General features: G+C 38.5%; 2 protein-coding genes across 2 annotated transcripts in view; one reads left to right on the top strand and one right to left on the bottom strand.

The window, feature by feature from the left end:
* Positions 1-14,782, bottom strand: part of poc1a (POC1 centriolar protein A) — a 56,289-nt gene extending 41,507 nt beyond the window's left edge. Inside the window, exons 1-6 of the mRNA XM_080892060.1 lie at positions 14,476-14,782; positions 9,693-9,777; positions 9,413-9,584; positions 9,021-9,200; positions 6,096-6,203; positions 4,792-4,907 (exon numbers count right to left, since the gene is read on the bottom strand). Of these exons, the coding sequence (XP_080748186.1) occupies positions 4,792-4,907; positions 6,096-6,203; positions 9,021-9,200; positions 9,413-9,584; positions 9,693-9,777; positions 14,476-14,490 (676 nt within the window). The 5' untranslated portion in view covers positions 14,491-14,782. The remainder of the gene's footprint in view (positions 1-4,791; positions 4,908-6,095; positions 6,204-9,020; positions 9,201-9,412; positions 9,585-9,692; positions 9,778-14,475) is intronic.
* b9d2 (B9 domain containing 2) lies at positions 12,196-13,012 on the top strand. The gene has a single exon (XM_080891439.1). The coding sequence runs from the start codon at positions 12,329-12,331 to the stop codon at positions 12,854-12,856; it is 528 nt and encodes a 175-aa protein (XP_080747565.1). The 5' UTR covers positions 12,196-12,328; the 3' UTR covers positions 12,857-13,012.
* Positions 14,783-22,599: the final 7,817 nt, after the last annotated feature.

Genomic DNA, 22,599 nt, shown 5'->3' with positions numbered 1-22,599 from the left:
GGAAAAGTCACTCGGGTCAGAACATGGGGTGCCACCATCATCCCACTTCTGACACCAATGTGGGCGATGACAACGAGGAGACGGAGGTGTCGTTTGGTCTTGCTTCCCGTGAGCTAGCCAGGGAGCACAGCCGTTTATTGACATCTGCAGAAGAACACTGCCGCTAGCTAACTGCTCAGCGCGGCAACCGCACAGCAACAACAACACACAGAGCGCCCTCTGACCCCGGAAGGACACACCGTCGCAGCGAGAGGGCGTCACCCGTCACTATGGCAACATAAACAAAACATAACTGTACAAACAGAACCCCGAACAGCCCTGACCCGCTATGCTGCTGAGAATATAGCCCAGAAGAAGTGTATAGTATAGCTTTTATTTTGGAAAGAGCCATTTCTCTGTAATAAACTCTCTTTTCCAAAGATGAGTGATTCCTCAATCAGATACAGGGCTTTCAAAATCGCTAGCCCGACGTCCTGGGGCTAGCGATTTTTCCAGTCGGGCTACCAAAATCTATCTCTGCCCTGCCCGTCCGGCTATTGTAGGAAGGAAAAATATATGTCAATGCTTTTGCATTCTTTCGGAAATGTAGCTGGGTAATTATGTCATTGGCATCGGTGAGCCACTGTCAATATGTGACATATTGAAGTCGCGTTTGAATTTGCGCTTGTTTTTTTGCTTTCACTTTGCAATCGTGCGAACTGTGTATAGAGAGCGACAGCACTGATTGGTGAGTGATGATAATTTGCGCACCAATTCCTCTGACATCGTCTTATCAATCGTTAGCTTACTATGCAAACATGACAAGTGAAATCTCCCGCAGCAAGCTTAAACATGTGAGAGGTTGATCGCGCAGAGAATCGCTGACCGTTATGTGTGTGTGTGTGTAAAAGCAGCAGGATGTATATTTTAGTTCTGCTGAGCCAAATAAGACAGGTCAGGGTGAAGAAGTGACAGCCAAAGAAAAGCTTACCACAAAACGGAAAAGTTATGACAAATCAGACTATAAGGCAAAAAGAAAGTGCAGCTTTATGGTTTCATGGACAAAAGAATTTCTGTGGCTGCAATATGATGAGCTATATAACCGGGGCTGCACATAAGTGGTCCGCAGGTGCGCATTCGCTGTCAAAATAAAAACAAAAAAAAACGCGCACAAGATATGAAGTTGCAACGCGTGTTTGCATACATAAGATTTTCTGGAGGAGGACAGACATTTGTTTAAAACTCTTAAAGATGTCGAAGAAGCTCCTTTAAGCAATTAGTTGGTGTTCCTCTACCTCCAAACAAATGTCAGAAGGAGTCCGAACCACAAAAGAAGCGCGTATTCTCGGAAAAGTGGTTGCAGGGGGTGAGCTGGCTTCAAACAAATGATGAACGCACAGAGATGTGGTGCGGAATGTGCCGTGAAAATCCCACTCTAGCGGACAAAAACAGTGCTTTTTATATGGACGCAAACGCGCGTTGCAACTTCTTATCTGGTGCGCGTCTTTTATTTTGACAGCGAATGCGCACATGCGGACCACTTATGTGCACCCGTGTAAATAACATAATGTTCTGCCGGGTGTGTTGTTGGTTTTCTCTCGATTTCTGAGTCGACAAGTGCCTTTGTTACTGGGACCAGTCATTTTAAGAAAGGCCCCCATTAGAACCCATGAGAAATGCAAGAAACGCATTATTGCTCAGTCTGCAATATCTTTCCCAGAACAAACACCAATTGCAAATAACATACTAAAAATAAACCTGAAAAATCTGTTTAGAACAGCGTACTATGTTGCAAAGAGTGAACTACCACTGGCAAAATTTAGCCGTCTTTGCAAACTTCAAAAAGCAAATGGCCTAGATCTTGGTTCCACTTGCCTCTCACCCGTGACTTCAGTGGAAATTTCAAATTCAGGATCTGACCCAGACTGATTCATGTCCTACACAGTTCTTACAAGTTCATAGAAATTTCTGTTCAATTAGAACCAAGTATTTGAGTTGATGATTGTAATTTTTATACAATGTTGTAATTTGTTTTTCAACAATGTTTTGATTAATGTTTTGTTTCCTTTACAATATTATACTTTAATGTATAATATTGTAAAGGAAACAAAACAGGAAACAAAACATCAATCAAAAAATTGCTCTCTTTTTTTATTCGGGCTACTTACATTTATTTTGGGCTACCAAAAACTGAAGAGTCCCTGCCCGAAGGGCTACCAGGGATTTTGAAATATTGAGAGCCCTGAGATATATTTATTTTTTTAATTACTTTTGTTTCAGCAACATTAAATTTAAAAACTGTACTTTTGAGTTAAAATATATATTTATAATTTTAATAAATGACAAATTAAAAAGGCATGAACATTTTTTTTGTATCGAAAAAATATCGAACCGTGACACCAAAGTATCGAACCGAACCGTGAATTTTGTGTATCGTTGCACCCCTAATAATAATAATAATATATATATATTCTACTATAATTCTACTTCAAAAGTGAGCAAATTTGACTGTTAGGTCGGTGTTTTTGCTACTTTACATCTGTCATGATGAATGTGTCAGAATCACAGACAGCAAGAAAAAGAAGAAGAGAAAGACAAGGCTTGCGTGCAGGCGGTCTTCAGTGCAGTACTGATAAAGAGGGTCAGTGCTGACTGATGTTCAGCAAAAAAAAATAAAAAAAATAATATAACCCCAAGCGCGCACCATCGTTCCTATTCATCTGGCCTTCTCTGCTCTAATGGGCATGTTGGTGGCGGGTGGATGGATGACTGGTTCTTGTCAGATCAAATCTTTGGGGCTGAGTAGCTAACACTATACAGGACTATTCCAGGAAGTAGACTGGTCACTGAGAAGGCAAGGTGATCTCACCAAATGTCAACACACCAGCAAATGAAAACGTTAAATTATTCAATATTACTTCAACAACCTTGAATACAGAGCCATTAAATATTTGGCATTTATGCTTAAAAATTGCTTTTATGATTATGACAACTTAATTGTTTATTTATTCTCTTCAAATAATATAAATGAGCAATATTTACTAGTTTACTTGGACTCTGATGCATTTATGAGATTTCAATTATATATACATTATAAAGAAGAACAGGTGACACCCTTTAGTGACCAGCTGCTGTCCAAATAATAAATAAATAAATGACTGAACAGATTAAGATACATCACAACTGCCAGATACAAAATACAATGAGATTACATGCCTGCTCATACTTAATCCTTCATATTTTATACGTTTATTGATTCGTTTTTTCTAGCTATAGCTTTACAGGAAGTCACATGCTCAGTTAATGAAATAATATATTTATTTTTAGATTTATTTTTGGCATTTTTGCCTTTATTATACAGCAACAGTCAGAGGGAGAGAGAAAGAGAGGATGACAATTGCAGTAGGGACTCAGCTTGCGCTCAACAGATGAGCTACAGGAGCGCCCCCCCTCCCCGATTCAGATGTTTTAAAGCAACACAAGCACAGCTTTGAGCTGTGAAAATGAGAAATTCTTGCTTAAAGGCACTTTTACCTCAAAGGACTAAATTAGCTGCCATTGAAGTGTAGTGCTGCTGCACATCACACTGCTGCAAATCCTGCTTAACTGAGAACGGCTTAACACCAGCTTTTTATTACCACACACTAATACATCAAGTTGCCTTAAGAACAAAGAACTAATCGTGACCTCCCTAGACTTAAACAATCCCGCCATACATGAATCAGCAGCTGACAAATTAGCAAGCAATAGGTCCCTCTCCTGGCTTACAGAGGCTACAACACACTTGCAGGCATCCTGATACCACAAGCTGGGAAAAGATGCTGAATAGCTATGAAAGAGCACAGAGCAGTGGGTGTTTGTATAGTATGGCTCTGCCTCATGGAAACAAACCAGTTCAATAAATTACCAAATAATGTGCACAGATGGTTAACATAAATATACCAATGTGCCACTGCCACTTGCTATGTTACTGCTATTGATTTTGGCTTATTCATACAAACCCCTAAACAATTTTTCATTAAAGGTTTTCTAATCAGGACCAAAAACTATTCATTAATCATTTGATGTCTAAAAACATTATTCAGTCCCATGTGTGTCTAACACTAGCCACTCCCATTTTTACACTTTAAGTTAGCAAAATGACAAAATAACTCCAGTATGGAAAGTAGGGCCAGAAAAAAAATGAAAGAGGAGGAGGAGAAGCTTCTATCTTCATACCAAATCTCCTCAGACATATGTAATTATCCATTATTAGACCTAACAACTGAAATCCATTTAAGGGAGGCAATTAGAGCAACCAGCCTGAATGCAAGACTGATAAAAAGTCATCAACATTAAGTTTAATGAATATGCAAAAGATCAATAACATTCCTTGCCATTAATATAAATTTCCCTGTGTGCGATTTCAGTAATTTCTCTTTAACATAATGATTCAAAGGTACTTTGGCTGTACTGCAATTTCTGAGAGCAGATGTCTAAACTTTGGCCAAAAGTACCATACATTAAAACAAACAAAAACTGTGGCTTTTGTTGTTTCTATGGGACTGACTCAGCATATGATGAACTGGTGTTTCAGAATAAAGCTCTATATAAGGCATCAGGAGTGACTAAACTGAGAGTGATAAAGCATTCAGTGATTCTTTAAATATTTAAGTATGTCTTTAGAATTGATGTGGTTGTGACTAATTAATGAAAATAACTGTGTTGCTATGAAGCTAAAAAATGTCACACTTGAGTGTAAACTCTGGTTTCACTCCTTAAAAAGACCAGAAAGAACGATTACGGTTTTAAATATTATCGATGTGTCTTTACCTTGGTAGTGCTGTAGCATCTTATGTGATCTGATGTCCCACACCTTGACAGAGTTGTCAGTACTAGCTGCAGCAATACATGTTCCACTGGGATGAAAGTCCACATAGTTTGCATAACTTTTGAGAAGAGAAAAAAAAACAAAGTAAGGCAAAGTAAAGGAGAAACAGTGATTTAAAAGATTTGAAATCCTGGAATAACCCAGAAGGTCAATTCAAACAACACAAAAGCTTTAGTCATTGGTGGAAAGGGTTAATGATTTAAGGTTTATAGTGAGAAAGTTAACTATTTTAAAACACTTTAAGACACATGAAGGCTTTTGTGAAATTTCTTATTCTAAATGTTGGGAACTTAAAAAAATATATACAGCTTTCTCTGGACCCTTTTTCCCCCAATTTCATTTTTTTATCTTATGCAGTGGCATACAGCACCAAAATAAATTAAGCTGTGATTGGGATGTCTCCATTCCTGTTCACCTTAAACTGCTTAGACTTTCAGTACAACTGTGGGTCATGACACCTATAGAAATACTCTGATGATTGGATTCTCTGAGGAGCACTAGCAGATGATTTTGTTGAGAGGTCGAGAAAAAAAACGATAGATGGTGGTTGACCTGAGTCTATCGTGGGACAGGATGTTGATGCTAATCCTGACCACCCTCTGCATCACTTCCTACAGGCAGGCATAAAGTTTATTCTCTAACAGACTCTGCTGCCACAAGGATACAGGAAGTCTTTTATACCTCATGCCATCATCCTCTATAACAATGCTTTTTACTTGGAAGAGAGGCATTTTACATTAATGGTATTATTATCTCTAGTGTTTCAGCTGCTGTAAGAAACGATATGGGATAAAGTGTAGCTCATCTTATTATCATCTCAACACAATAAGCTAAAACTACAGAAAAGAAAGGAGCTCAGTATGTCAGACTCTAAATAAAACACAATAAAGTTAAAAAGAAGTAAGAAGAAAGATGTAAAACAGGATATTAAATGTATCAAAGACTCACACAGCCAATGTCTCATTAAAGTGTTTCAGTATAACAGACTGCACAATGTACAAGGGAATAGGGCACATGTGTAATGACTGAACAGGTGTTCAGTGCCTTCGTCATAAACATTTGAACAGGATAACAAATGGTTAGGGGATTGATTCTGTCAGATTTTTTCCAGCATTTACTGCCGTTGCATCAGTACACTTGTAAGGATTTTTTCTGACCTTACCAGAACACCAGCAGAAAACTGACAAAAATAAATAAATACTCCTAGCTCCTCCTATTCATCATTCAGGTGCTCGCAAGTGCTCACCCTGCATGTTCATAGAAAGAATGAATGCACTCTCTGCTGTTTTTGTCCCACAGCTTTATGGTCTTATCATCACTGGATGACACAATCAAGCGATCGTCTGGAGAAAACCTGCAATAATAATATAAAAAAATAAATGTAAATGATTAATGCTCAATCTGTATAAAATATGTTCAAAAATGCATGGTGTAATGGAAAAGGTCAGCTATACACCAGGCATCAGGAATAAAATTATGACCACCTGCCTAATACAATACAATACAATACGATTTTTTTTATATAGCACATTTAAAACCAGGGGGTACATCAAAGTGCTTCACAGTAAGGAATAAACAGTAAATGATTACACTGAACTGTAAGTCATTAAAACAAGCTAAAATAGAGAACAAACAAAAGCAAGTAAGTAGAGATAGAGAGAAATCATGATTATCCAGAGAAATGAGTAGCGAGCAATTAATGAGCAGTGAGAATTAGTGAGTTGGAAAAGCCAGGTCGAATAGGTACGTTTTCAAGTGTGCTTTAAAAGATTGAATGGAGTCAGAGGGATGAACAGTAGCAGGAAGACTATTCCAGAGGTTTGGTGCTACAGAGGCAAAGGCACGATCACCCCTAGTCTTCAGACGGTGCCTGGGCTGGGCCAGAGGTAACTGACCAGATGATCGTAAAGAACAGCCGGGAGTATAGAGACTGAGGAGGTCGGTGACTATCAAACAGAGGTGGGACCAAGTCATTGTTTTGCAAGTCTCAAGTAAGTCTCAAGTCTTTATCCTCAAGTCTCAAGTCAAGTCTCAAGTAATGTCAGGCAAGTCAGAGTCGAGTCTCAAGTCACTGGTGTAAAAGTCCGAGTCAAGTCACAAGTCTGAAACTTTGAATTTCAAGTCCTTTCGAGTCTTTAAAAAAAAAAAAAACGAAAAAAGAATGTTGCAGTTATGCTAAATGTAAATATTAGACCATGTAATTTTAAAATCCGTGTTTTTCTCAACACATGACAAAATAGTGAACTTAGAAAATATACACAAATTGTGAAATTGCACCTCTTTAAAATGCAGCTCAATTAAACTTAGCTCCAAGAATAATTTTCACCGACAGTTCTGAGATAAGCTGCATGTTATTCTTGGATGCGGTTGTAGGACCGGCTTTAAAATCGCATGACAAAAATATCATACACATTAAAAAAAAACTGTATCACCAACGTAGCCTGGAAAACATTTGCTAGTTAGATGAAGTCAGCTATCTCATCGTAGCATATTTATATGCATATTTATAATTATACGGTTCTTGGAGTGAGTGCACACACTCATGAAGTTTAGTAACTTCAGGTCACTGCAACAAGCCCAGGTACAGTTTACCGACGGATGGGTACAGGACCTTGAAATGCACCGTGTAGAACGAAAGACCATCGTACGTATCATAAGTTTACCAGTCTCACAAATTGTCGTCATAAATACACATTCGTTAACCGTTTATTAATAGGACCTTTGAGCTCAACGGTAATTAATTAGTAGTGGAAATAATTTCTGGTACCCATCACAGAAATGTAGCAGTGACAATAATATTGTATGCTGTAATCGTACTGGGCAATTAGTGATACAAAACAACTGTTTTATCCTGTGAATAAAAGTATATGTTTTTGTCAATGTACCATAATAACAGAAGCGAAACGCAATATTGTGTCAGGACAATTCACTATTTATGCACAATAAATAAAGGAGCATAGTGCGACAATTTCTGTTCAGCGCCAGACTTGCTTGTAACCTATATCACTAATTATGTTATGAAAATGACGTATTAACTACTAAAAAACACTGACCTTCGTGTAAATGCTTGGAGCAGACTAACCTGTGAGCTGGAGTGTTCTGGGACGTTATATTTGGTCTTAGAATGGCTGCAATCCAGTCGCGTCTTTGTTACTTCGGAAACATGGCTGAACAATTTCTCTTCAACGACGTAATCCGATAACAACCGATCTCTTTACCCGTCGGCTTCCCGTGGCTGTCATGCGACCGGCTATTGCAGTTAATGATACAACAGCTTCTTGCCATTTTTGTGTTTCTTTTTATCGCTGTGTAACTGATTTTAATTGAAAGCCTGCGTGCGCTAGTACCGCTTGCCACGAGTTCCCAGAATCCTTTGCGGTTCTACCCGTGAATGACGTCACATTTTCAATCTCTATATAATATGCATGTTAAATTTTATATTTGGGGTAAAATATCAAGTCTTTTCAAGTAAACCGGTTCAAGTCCAATTCAAGTCCCAAGTCATTGGTGTAAAAGTCCAAGTCAAGTCACAAGTCTTAGAACATTTTTTCAAGTCAAGTCTAAAGTCATAAAATTAATGACTCGAGTCTGACTCGAGTCCAAGTCATGTGACTCGAGTCCACACCTCTGCTATCAAACACCATAATCTCAGTTTTCTTCTCATTTAAAATGAGAGAATTGGCAGACAGCCACTCTGTGACCTCTTTCAAGCAGTCAGACAAACGATTCAATGAAGGTGGCAGGTCAAAAGATAATTGGAAATAGATTTAATAATGAGTTGGTCCCCCCTTTTGCTGCCAAAACAGGCCAGGCCTATTGAGCCATGGACTCCATCACACCTTTGAAGGTGTGCTATGGTATCTGGCACCAATATGTTAGCAACAGAACCTTTAATTCTTGTAAGATGCAAGGTTAGGCCATTTATGGAACTTATTGTCCAGTATATCCACCAGATATTGGATTGGATTGGGATCTGGGGAAGATGAAACTTCCTTTTTTTGGATTATTATTGTTAGATACTGACCAGGAACAGCCCAAAAAAGATGCATTTTGGAAATGATCAGTGTAATTCTCTTTATCTGTCAAAGGTCATAATGTGATGCCTGAAGTGTAAATCTATCAAAATGTCCTAATATGATGCATTGTATCGTGTTAAATGTGTGTCTCATACTTGGCACAGCGGACCCAGTTGATGTGCTGGTTGAGAGAGAAGAGGAACTTTTGCCTGTGTGTTGTCCACACTTTAATTGTCTTGTCATCAGAGGCCGTGACCAGAGTCTGTCCGTCACCAGAAAAGTTAACACTGCGCACAGTGGCAGTGTGAGCCCTGAATACTGTTGACTCAGCCTTCCTGTATGGACACAAGACATTACTTAAGTTTAAAACAAACAAGCAAAACCCAGAAGGTGTTCAGCAATGTGTGTCTTCCTCCATGCTGGCAGAAGGAGACAAACAATATTCAGTAGTTGCTGCTCTTTATGAGTCACCATCATTGTCCTCTGTAGTAAATCTGTGGTGGAATAAAGAACAGAAAAGACAGAAAGATTTTACTTTAACACCTACATGCTTGGCACCCAAAGACGTACAGTCTTGTCTCTGGAGGCAGAGGCCACCAGATGGCCTGATGGGGAAAAGTGGACGGAAAGGACGGCGTCTTTGTGTCCATCAAAACGATACGCTCGCATCTGAGGTTTCATGTTCCAGATCATCACACAGGAATCCATGGAGCCTGTGGCTAGGAGAGGATGAAGCACAGGTGTGAGTGAGAACATCATGTATTTCCAAAAAGGAAAAGACAAAGGCAACAGCAAACAGTTACATCTGAAGGCAAACAGATCATTACCAATTTGTTTCATGTTGCAGCTGAAGTCCACACTTGTTACGGTGTCCCTGTGACCCTTGAAATGTCTTTCTAGGGTTGGATCAGACTATGGGAGCAAACAGAGAGTCATGTCAAAATGTTAAAATGTCCTCATGACTACAAAAGCTACAATAATAAGCAATAAGTTAGACATCTGGGAAACAGAAAATTTGGTACTATTTACTAAGAGCTTATCACTGAAGAAGTGCTATTTCTTCCTCATCACGACTATGTGGGTGTATGATGTGACTAAAACTGGCCTGGAAACATGAGCAAAGAACCCCATAGTTATGATTTGTAGCTAAAATAATGAGGTCCTCTGATTTTGCGCAGTTATTCTTTTTTTACTCTCTTAAGTCTGTGGGAAAATAACACAGAGTAAGTTTCTAACTCTCCATAAAATCGCTAACAGCATCCCAACTACACACGTAAGGTTTAGAATACACAAGGCACTTCTATGACACCAAAGTAAAGTATGGGTTCACTCAATTAATGCTCTTTCAGCTTTTGATTTTTCAGACATGTCACACCAAACAAAAAAAGAAAGAAAGAAAGAAAGAAAGAAAGAAAGAAAGAAAGAAAGAAAGAAAGAAAGAAAGAAAGAAAGAAAGAAAGAAAGAAAGAAAGAAAGAAAGAAAGAAAGAAAGATTAATAAAAATACACTGTTTTGGTTTTAGGCTCCTAGAACAGGTTCACGGTCACGACTTAGTATGACACGTGAATGGAAACAAGTCTGTGTTTATGTTAGTAGTAACACTTGTGCTGCTAGTCAAAATGTTTACTGTGAAAGGCACCCACTGTGTGTGATACATCTCATTGCAAAACCCATGGCCAATAATATGTTACCATGGCTGCCTCTGCTATTCTGGGAAAGTTTTCAACAAGATTTTACAAGAAACAGCTGTCGACAAATATGTACACAAAAGCATGCAAACCGATGTTACACCACATTCTGAGGCTCAGCATATTAAGTGACCGAATTGATGCGTTTTGGGGTCATTGAGGTCATTGAAACGTCATGCTAGCCCTCCTCACCTCAACCCTCATCTTCTGAACGGAAGTCACCGCTCTAATACGTGAAAATGTGCATAAACATGCTTATTTATTCCAGATATCATTGTAGTTACTTATTATTATCATTAGCATTTCAAGGCAGTTAATAACAAGCCAGCCAAACAAGAACAGCTGGTTACAACCTAACATTATACCAGCCAGTGTTAGGCTTGAGTGTCTTAAAAATCACAGTTTCCCTTTGATAAACAGTTTGATTACATTCTCATAGTTTAATGTCTGTGAAGGTTCTCAGTCATCCAGGTCATCGTAGTCAAAGGAGCTTGCAAAGAAAAGCGTCTGGACTTCTTTCAGTTGCTTGAAGACGTTTCACCTCTCATCCGAGAAGCTTCTTCAGTTCTAAGGTCAAATGGTGGAGAGTCCAAGATATAAACCTAGTGGGAGTTATATCTATATCATAGTTTAATCACTATCTCAGTCTAACAATGTTCAATCCATTTCAAAGAACGTTTCACTAATGCCAGCAAGATCCTTGCGAGAAATACACTAACTTGTATATCAGCTAGATAAAAACAAAAATTATATGTAACAATTTTGTACAGAAATGCAACTAAAACTATATTCTGTAAGTGGTAAAGGCAAATTACCACTCAAGAAAGTTTTCAAATAAATGAAATAAAATGTTCCTAGGAGTACAATGTGATCTAAAAGTAGCAAGTTTAAATTTATTTAATTTCTTCATATCTGGTTCATTTATATGACAATGTGTCGAATATGTTTAGGCTAAAGTTAAAACTAATTATGCCTAAACAACTATTCCAAAGTTCAATACCTCTTTTTACAAATGTGCAGTCACATTTCACACTACTCCCAACCTTGGGTTTTTCATAAAATATCATTTGTATTTCTCATTTAAAATATAAAATAAAATACTGTATACATAAACCTTTTATATACTGTAAAAGGTCCTCCACGGAGTATAAGACTGTTTTTTCAGTGTAGTAGTGAACTGTGGAGTCTGAGCGCAGTACAGCCGCGTACTGGCGCTGTTTCACAGTGTAATTGTTCACAGACTCCAAACGCCGATTAAACTTCAGAGAAATTGAGCAATAAAGTCAATTCTTCGTCACGAGTTAATTAAAAAGTATTAATATGAAGAGGTGTTTTATGTCTTCGACGAACGGACTTTTGTAAACAATGCATGAAAGACAGAAACAACTCGGTCCATTAGGACAAATTTAACTCTGAGTTAAACCTGTAAGGGTGTAGTTCCAAATTCGTGACACAACCGCGTTTTCACCACACACGTTTATTATAGCTCAGGAATAATTCTGGCAATATTATAATTGGTGAAAATTAATTATTCACTAATGACAAACAATTTTATAAAGGTGAAGCTTAGGGTTTTCATAATGTTGGACGGCATTCGTACCGGAAGTGGTGCCTGCGAGGTCTAACTCAGGGGATTTGTCGAAAATCACGGTAGGCGGTTACCAAGGAGACGTTTAGCTGTTAGTTTAGCTAGCCGCTAAGCTAGCCGTTAACATCGGAGAGACAAAACAGGACTTTCCGTGCCACATTTTCTTGTCAAAGTGAACCAGTGTGGCATGGCAGAGCTGCACATTATAGGGCAGATCATTGGTGCAAGTGGTTTCCCGGAAAAGACTTTGTTTTGCAAATGGGGAATTCATACGGGAGAAGCATGGCGGCTTTTATCCGGGCTGAAGGAGGGTCAGACCCAGGTGGATAGCCCCCAAATCGGAGACATAGCGTACTGGAGCCACCCGATCGATCTGCACTACGCGACCAAAGGGCTGCAAGGCTGGCCGAAGATTCACCTAGAGGTGTGGCATCAAGATTCTTTCGGACGGTGCCAACTCTATGGTTATGGTTTCTGCCACGTCCCTTCTAGTCCGGGACATCACCGAATAAGCTGTGCGACCTGGAGGCCCGTGGGCTCCTGGCAAGAACGGCTGGCGCAAATGTTCGTCGGCGGAGGTCCCCAGCTCCTCAGCCCTGACCTGATCTACAGCGGGGCGGACAGATACAGACTGCACACCGAAGCCATGGGGACTGTGGAGCTGGAGCTGGGCATCATCACGAGACACTTTGACAAATATGGTGTCGAGTGTTGAGATTTTGAAATGGCAGAAAGACAGAAAGTAGAAACAGTTATAGATCATATTTGAGTCACTTGCTTTTAGTAGAATTCTGTACTATTTTTTTTCTAAACTGCACTTTTTTTTTTACAAACATCTATATGTAAATAAAGAAAATATTCTCTTACTGAAGTTGGTTTCTTGCTGATTTGTATTTTTTAATAGAAAACTGACTCTTATTAGCGATATTCCCTGTAATCATGCCTCATTTAATGCTGTTTTCTTAAATGCATCTTTATATTATATTATGTAAACCCACATTTACTTTTTATTTGGGATTTTAAGTTGTACGACTAACAGGATCGTTACTTGAATTAAGTTAAATGTCATTAATAACCTGCTACAAATTAGGAGTGGGGGCAAATACTGATACTGAAATCTATCATTTTGGTTCCACGTGTGATCCATTCACTGGCAGCAAATATTGTTTATCAAAAGATGTAGGAGTTCCCTGCTAGTCTGGCACACTTCACTACTTTTTAAGAAAATTATAAAGTGAGTTATCTTACTTCATATTAACAATAACAACCTCACAAGGAAAGAACGGGAAAGACTTTTAAAGAGTATATTTTTTCCCTTCAGTTACCAGATACTGTGGTGTATGGTGCATGACTGTATTGCACAGAATATATATTGTCATAGTGTCTTATGAGTTACTCTTGGAGTTCATCAAAGAGAGGTTTTGACCAACCTTTCTTGAAAATGAGGTTTAGTTTATGCAAACTTAAAATAAGCTTGTTTTCTTCTTTGTTTGTCACTGGTTACAAGCATCTCTGAATGCACAACTTGTTGAGCCTTGAAGCACATAGGCATACTCAGATCTTAATCGAAAAGAGCACCTTTGGGATGTGGTGGAGCACGAGATTCTCATCATGGATGTGCAGCCGAAAAGTCTGCAGCAACTGCCTGAAGCGATCATGTCAATATGGACCAAAACCGCAGCTTCACATAAAGAATTAAGGCAGGTCTCAAGGCAAAAAGGCTGCTCAACCCAGCACTTGCGAGGTGCACCTAATAAAGTGGACGGTGAGTGTATGGTGGCATAAATTACTCTATAGTTTTTTCTTTTTCTTATAACTTCAATATACTGTAATTACCGTACACAGAATATCAGATTGTTGGCATATTAATTGCTTGTTAGTCACTTTGTCGGCAAAATGATGCATTTAATCTGCAAAGGCAATTTAGATCATGACAAATGAGTGAAACGATACCATTAAACTTTCACAAATGTATCATTTACATAACATATGTGGTTGTCATGACTGCACAGGGCGGTTGTTACATTAGTATAAATGTATATATTACATTGGACACTCAGCAGACTGAGTAATGAGTCACTTTGCTACGACTTCACAGACATTTAATCCAGACTAAGAGTAAATTACCCTGATTTATAATCTGCTCTCGCTCTAAATAAAGCTAAAACAAGCAGCAAAAAGAAAGGGGTCCATATCAAATAAAAAATATATGATGTATTGTAATAAATCTACAGATATATCGACCTTTAACTCTTAACCAATAAGCCACATTGTGGAAACCACAAATAAGAAACGAACTTCATCTCAGTGGCTCAAGCAGCAAGTTAAACTCACCAGCGCAGATGTCATTTTTGTTGATATCGGAGGCGAAATCCTGATGGAAGCGACTTGTTTATGTTCGTAGCTGTCCAAGCTAAATGTTACCGTGCTTTCCTCCGTTATTAGGACGAATGGGGTGCAAGATATCGCCTCTTTAGCTCGGTGTCCGGCTAACGCTAGCTAACAGTTAGCTCTTAGTTGCTGACAACAACAAAGTTCAGTTTACGCGCCGCGATTGGGCGCTGAGCAGCTGGTCGCCGCTCTTAAAGGGGCAGTCATCCCTTTAGCAAAGTTTCTGTCGAAACTGTCATTTTACTATTAACGTCAAAGTATTTAAACGATATGAAATATAGTCAAATAAAGTCCACACAGGTTTTACAAAATTATTCATGTGATGCTGTTCCATTAGGATACGTTACGCGGTAAATTCAATATCAGGCCGTTTGTAGTAACTCATAATTGCCACCAGGTGTCAGCAGAGGTACACTAGACAGAGTTGTAAATCAGCTTTATGCAGCTAAGTACATGAAGGCCTGTAACCAAGGCCTAACGTGGGTTTTGCTGTCGCCTGCTTGTGCATATAAAGTCTTAACCCTGGAGAACCCATGGGGTCAAATATGACCCCATGGGTTCTCCAGGGTTAAAATATGATCCATTTTCACTCAAGAATATGATATGTGAAGGCTGATGAAAAATAACTGCATTTTACTTTGGGACTGATCAGTCTAAACATGAGCCGCTCTACCTGACCCAAACACAGTATTTGTGTTTGGGTCAGGTAGAAAATGTAGAAAAAGATAATCTCGGAAGTATTTAACAGAAATAATGACTATGGATATAACTAATGAATTTAAATGTGACCAGGGACCTGGAGTCTGTGGGAATAGCCAATGAGACGTGGTAAGCCACTCAAGGCCTGTGTCACCTAACATTTGATGGTCAAAATGAGCTAATAACAGTGAGTAAACCTGCTCTGTGAATCACAGCTACTGACGTACAGCAAACTTGTTACCATAACAAAGATTAGAGATACATTCCTGAGAACAGGTCAGATCATGATGTCATTTTAGCAGAAGTAATACAGGAAGTTAAACATTCAAATAACAGTAAGCACAGGATGCAAATATTTAGAATGGAGTGATGGAGTAAAAATCCAACACATAAACTAAAACTGAAGGATAATTTATTTAAGACTTATTCTTCTCTGCTCACCTATTCAATGTGTACATAAACTCATTCTTCAACTAAATCCCCACCCATGGTCTTTTTCAACCATAAGGTTGGTCACCTTGTAGCCAGTCATTTATACCACAAATACCAGTAATGCAATAACAAATATCACCACATAGTCATTCAGCATTACGAGCTATAATTATGTTATTGTCGCATTACTTTTAGAGTATGAGGTCATGTTTCTTTTTTCCCTATTCTTTAAAGCAAACTCACGGCAAGGCAGTGCAATCTGCTGCACACTCTAGAGACACTTGTTTAAAAATTGTAATAAAATGATTTATCTATCCACACTTCTTTCCAGAACTTGCTAAAATAGTTCAAATGTAAGGCATCTCATGAAGCTGCAGCAGGGTTACTGTAAGAGAGAGGGGCGCAGCACTCAAAAAATGAGAAACTACGAGAGATGTGAAGCAGCGAAAAGCAAAGATGGTGGTAGAAGTACAAGAAAGTCCAGGAAGCGGGGAAAAAAGATTTTAAACAAATTATTTTGGGGTAATGTCAGCAAAAATATAAAAATCTTTACAAGTTATGACTATATATGTTTACATATATGTATATTTAAGACAGTGAGCATTGAAATTATTTTTTAAAAATGCTTTCATCTTCTCTGCTTATTTAATTTGGCAGAGTTTTACACAGAGATATCCTTCCTGATGGAACACAGAAGGAGGTTACACTGAACACTAAAATTAAAGTAAAATGACTACAGCAGACTACAGTAGAAGCCAGCACTGGTTCCTATCAGTTTTAAGGCTTTATTTCATTTAATTCAATCAACAAAGAACAGTTTGTCTTTGCCGCTGCCCTCATATATTTAGTTACAGTAAACTAAACAAAGACACACCCACAGGTTTACTGTCTGTAGATAAGTACTTACAGTAATACTACACTACACTTTAACAATGCCTTCTCGAGCTAAAGCATTCTCATGCAATGTAATTCATCGCTGTTAATAGCTTATAAATCAGTTAATAGCTTATGTATCATATGGGAACAGCACTGATTACATCACCTTGTAAAATCCTAAAGATTCCAGTAGGTGATGACTTTGATGAGAAGGAAGGAGGAAGAGAAACAGAAAAACAATCTGAAATTCTTCTCACTGCAGCTAGACACTTAAACTCAGCACAGTTTACTTGCTCCTGCGTGATACAGAGAATCATGCAGCACGTTTACAGGGCAGTAAATATTCATACGTCTATCTGAAAACTGAGCATCTTATCAGTGTATGTGTGCACTGTTTACGGGTAGTAGGATGTAGCTGCAACGAATAATCAGAGCTTTGTCTACAGAAACAGTTTCCTTTTCAGTGCAGCGGGAGGATGTTTTTCATGGTGTGTGTTTTATCTCATGGGGTTCTTGACTCCTGTTTCGAATGGGCCTTTTTGTCAAACACAGAGCCTTTTGATGCGCAGTGAGAGAGGAAGCTGTGGGGACCGTAGCATGGGGCAACAGCTGGCTTAACACAGGCAAAGTTTCAACAGGTCCAGCGCTTTACATTTGCACACCGTGTGTTATGTGTTACACAACTGAGAGACACGTGGCCTTAGACTTCAAAATGACAAGTTCACCTTTGCGCCAGAGTTCATCTGGATAGGCTGGCAATTACATAGCTATTCAGATATTTTATTTCTAAAGATTTATTTATTTAATTTTTTTTTTTAAACTATGGGTTGATTTTTCAGTGCATGAAATATTTTGATTCGATTAGCTGTTAAACTTTAAGTTGGGGCATGGGCTTATGTACCCTGCAAATATAAAACCCATATATCCTTAACTCGACTAATGTGAGCTCTCAGTATGTAGCAGTCCTGTTGACAAAGTCAATAATTTGTATATTAATGAATGTTAACGAATGTATTAACATTTTGAAATAATTAGTATTTTAAATATCGTAAAGGCAGTTAAAGTCATCAAAACCACTGAGACTAAAATTACAATATGACAGCATAGACGGATGTATTATTTCCTTAACTGAAGTTCCTCTTTCCTTGGTATTCTATTCATCAAAAACATGACATTATCATATCATATTCCCTGGAAACTGAGATGTGATGGTGTTCATTTTTCTACCAGTAACAGATATGTCAACAATATGTCTCACAACTGTTTATCTTGTCGATAGGTGACAGCATATTAGGTGAAGCATGTGGTCAAAAGTGTCCTAAAATGCACTATGAACCTCGTAGGTTATGGAAACTGGCTTCTTTTGGAAGAAAGCCCCAGATCTATCATGTCTGACAGCTCTTATAAAACACATATGGTATTTTCAAACAATGCATTGCTTGCAGCAGCCAAGCATTCCTCAACATAATTTGTCATTAGGTGTTGAAAGGCATGCATTAAGCCTGAAAGCTTAACATCCGAGAAGAGAAAATTTTGCTTCTTTGTTTATTAGCTTTTGGGCAAACACAACAATGTAAGACTAGTTGGCTGGTTTATTTATAGCCACCAACCTGAAACAACGATAAACCTCGTGAATGAGGAAATGTGAAGACTGGTAAATCCACTCAACTTTTTACGATTGCTACACTGGTCTGCACCATTGTGCTGGTGTCTGTCACAACATGGTTTCACTCGCCAGTGAAATGCAAAACAGAAACTGCAATTAAAAAAAAAAACATTCTCTCTAGACATAAAGTAGATGAGATAAAGACTGTAAGTATTTAACGGTGGTTGGAGGGTCAAAATTTCTCTTTAAAAATGATAATTTAAAACAGACTTTTTTAGTTCGAGCGCTGTGTACTTTATAGATAAGGCTGCAGATTGCTTGTTACCTTTGCTTGCACTGAGAGAATTGATTGCCCTAAAGGCAATGAAGCTGGTTGTGTCATTATGCCATGCTTTGGAGTTGCTGCCAACAGTGTTCAGGGTTTATTCAGAGCAGAGGACATTCGAGCACTCTCTGTCTTATTATATGCTGTGCAGTTACACCTGTGCCATGAGTGCTGTCAGCAGCAAACCTCTAGTGCAGTGATCTAAACGGTGTTTCCATGTTTTTGTATTTGACTTCAGAGCAGCAAGTTTAGTATATCAGCTCTGAGAATCTTCCGTGACCAATACAACCACACTGGCTGACTTATTACAAATGCTGGTTGACAAATGGGAACCCATCCCACAGCAGTGTGTGTTACCAAGCTGATGACCAGCATGACCGGTGGTCTTATACTATTGGCCTTAACATGATGTTGAGGCCCCTGTTTGTTAAATGAATAAAGTGTTAAATTGCCAATATGTTCTATTTCTTCAGACTTCAATCATCCAATCCAATAAACGACACCAAACAGGAATCAGTAGGAGAATATGCTGTTTGGCAAGATTTGGCAAGTTTTTCATGGCCACAACCCAGATGCTCAAGTCTGCTGCTCGACCCACAAATGCAGTTTTCTGGCACCATTTAAAGGGAGATAAACAGAGTTTCCAGTAGTATAAGATTTATTGCCAGGAAGTGTCGTTACAACAAAGAAACAATCAACCAAAGACACATTTCCTTGCTGTCTCTGTTATGTTTGTTTAAATTAATAAGGAAATGTCCACAATTTTTATTCACACATGTGGTACGATGCAGCCTTAGACATTTGTCGATTTATTTTAAAAAGACTACTGTGTAAAACATACTGGTTTGTATACATTTTATTTATTCTATTCTATTTTATTTTATTTTTTTAATTTTAAAACGATCAAAAACTGTGTATAAAAGAAATCTGACAGGAGAACCCTTGATTTAATAGTGCTATCTCGCCTCAGCATTGTACAGACAGATAGCAGCTGTATGTGGCATCCATACAATTAGATTACAATTAGATTCAATATCATCCTAAGTGAGCAGGTTCAAAGGTTCACAGTAAAAAAAAAAAGATTGTGAATGTAGAAAGTGAACGATTTGATAGCTCATGTTGTCATTTTTATCTCTGTGTTAAAGCTATATTTCATTTTGCAAGTACTAAAGTTTTTCCTCTTTTGTGCAGATTCTACTTGCAGAGGACTTTGAACTCAAACAATCACAATGCGTTTTAGGAGAGCTTCAATAATAAGTAATTCTTTTGAATAACAAAGTGTCTTCTGAGAAGTTTAGCAGGAAGAATAGCCTCGCCTTTGTGATGGCTTAAAATAATTCAGGAAATTCACTCGATTATTTTCCCAAATGACTTCCTTGTTGTTTTATGCTTGTTAACCCTCTCAAGGCAGGTGTTGCCGATTTGCAACAGTTAAAAACTAACAACCTGATTATCCCACATACATATTTTATGAGGTTTTTTATACTCAGAAGTACCACTGAAGGACTTGGTTGTGCATTAGCAACAAAAAGTTTAATTTGAGCCTGAGAGGGTTAAACCGGACAGTGCCAAATGAGCGACAGTAATGAGGATTACTGTCCACACAGATGCAACACCCTAATAGATCATTCAGGAAATGATTCACAGTGGCACAAATAAAAAAAAATAAAAACATGGGTTGAGGCTCAGGGTCTTTTTAAAAATTTTACCAGCATAGTATAGCAGCTAGTTGGTGGCATGGAGAAGCACAGACAGGGTGTGGAACAAAGTCAAGCCAGGAAGTTGCCGCCTTTTCATGAAAGCTTAACATCTGAGAAGAGAAAATTTTGCTTCTTTGTTTATTAGCTTTTGGGCAAACACAACAATGTAAGACTAGTTGGCTGGTTTATTTATAGCCACCAACCTGAAACAACGATAAACCTCGTGAATGAGGAAATGTGAAGACTGGTAAATCCACTCAACTTTTTACGATTGCTACACTGGTCTGCACCATTGTGCTGGTGTCTGTCACAACATGGTTTCACTCGCCAGTGAAATGCAAAACAGAAACTGCAATTAAAAAAAAAAACATTCTCTCTAGACATAAAGTAGATGAGATAAAGACTGTAAGTATTTAACGGTGGTTGGAGGGTCAAAATTTCTCTTTAAAAATGATAATTTAAAACAGACTTTTTTAGTTCGAGCGCTGTGTACTTTATAGATAAGGCTGCAGATTGCTTGTTACCTTTGCTTGCACTGAGAGAATTGATTGCCCTAAAGGCAATGAAGCTGGTTGTGTCATTATGCCATGCTTAGGGCGATTGTGGCTCAAGAGTTGGGAGTTCGCCTTGTAATCGGAAGGTTGCCGGTTCGAGCCCCGGCTTGGACAGTCTCGGTCGTTGTGTCCTTGGGCAAGACACTTCACCCGTTGCCTACTGGTGGTGGTCAGAGGGCCCGGTGGCGCCAGTGTCCGGCAGCCTCGCCTCTGTCAGTGCGCCCCAGGGTGGCTGTGGCTACAATGTAGCTTGCTATCGCCAGTGTGTGAATGTGTGTGTGAATGGGTGGATGACTGGATATGTAAAGCGCTTTGGGGTCCTTAGGGACTAGTAAAGCGCTATATAAATACAGGCCATTTACCATGCTTTGGAGTTGCTGCCAACAGTGTTCAGGGTTTATTCAGAGCAGAGGACATTCGAGCACTCTCCGTCTTATTATATGCTGTGCAGTTACACCTGTGCCATGAGTGCTGTCAGCAGCAAACCTCTAGTGCAGTGATCTAAACGGTGTTTCCATGTTTTTGTATTTGACTTCAGAGCAGCAAGTTTAGTATATCAGCTCTGAGAATCTTCAGAATCAGAATCAGAAACTTTATTGTCATTGTCATGAGAACAACGAAATTAAGAATGGTCCCCGATCATTGCATCATCCCTAGCAATATCAAAATATAAATAAAACAATAAAATTCAATAAATAAAATAGATAGAATACTTAAAATACTAATAAGATATAACAGTAAAACATTCACATACATTCCCACACACATGCTTCAGACCGTGCATAGATTAACACAAGAGTGGCGTGATGGACATTTTTTTGTAGTATTCAGATGTGTTATTGCAGTTGGATAACAGCTGTGTTTGAGTCTATTAGTCCTTGCTCTGATTGCCCTGTACCGTCTGCCTGAGGGCAACAGTTCGAACAGGGAGTGGCCAGGATGTGAGGTGTCTTTTATGATGTTTTGGGCCTTTTTAAAACAGTGGGCGTTGTGTAGAACTTCCAGTGTGGGGAGAGGGCAGCCAGTGATCTTTTGGGCGGTATTAATGATCCCTTGGAGTGCTTTCCTCTGAGCCCCTGTGCAGCTAGTGTACCAGATGCATATGCAGTAAGTTAGAACACTCTCAATGGTGGCTCTGTAGAAGGACACCAGCAGTCTCTGTGTGATGTTATTCCTCCTGAGAATTCTCAGGAAGTACAGTCTTCCGTGACCAATACAACCACACTGGCTGACTTATTACAAATGCTGGTTGACAAATGGGAACCCATCCCACAGCAGTGTGTGTTACCAAGCTGGTGATAGCTAGTATAAGATTTATTGCCAGGAAGTGTCATTACAACAAAGAAACAATCAACCAAAGACACATTTCCTTGCTGTCTCTGTTATGTTTGTTTAAATTAATAAGGAAATGTCCACACTTTTTATTCACACATGTGGTACGATGCAGCCTTAGACATTTGTCGATTTATTTTAAAAAGACTACTGTGTAAAACATACTGGTTTGTATACATTTTATTTATTCTATTTATTCTATTCTATTCTATTTTTTTATTTTAAAACGATCAAAAACTGTGTATAAAAGAAATCTGACAGGAGAACCCTTGATTTAATAGTGCTATCTCGCCTCAGCATTGTACAGACAGATAGCAGCTGTATGTGGCATCCATACAATTAGATTACAATTAGATTCAATATCATCCTAAGTGAGCAGGTTCAAAGGTTCACGGTAAAAAAAAAAAAAAGATTGTGAATGTAGAAAGTGAACGATTTGATAGCTCATGTTGTCATTTTTATCTCTGTGTTAAAGCTATATTTCATTTTGCAAGTACTAAAGTTTTTCCTCTTTTGTGCAGATTCTACTTGCAGAGGACTTTG

Source organism: Rhamphochromis sp. 'chilingali', assembly GCF_963969265.1.
Source record: "Rhamphochromis sp. 'chilingali' genome assembly, chromosome: 9".
NCBI classification, from domain to species: domain Eukaryota; kingdom Metazoa; phylum Chordata; class Actinopteri; order Cichliformes; family Cichlidae; genus Rhamphochromis; species Rhamphochromis sp. 'chilingali'.
The sequence above is the reverse complement of the archived record's forward strand: the minus strand, read 5'-3'. Positions and strand labels throughout refer to the sequence as shown.

Bases quoted from the DNA above. Each gene is read 5' to 3' on its own strand.
- b9d2 (XM_080891439.1), top strand. From the start codon at position 12,329: ATGGCAGAGCTGCACATTATAGGGCAGATCATTGGTGCAAGTGGTTTC.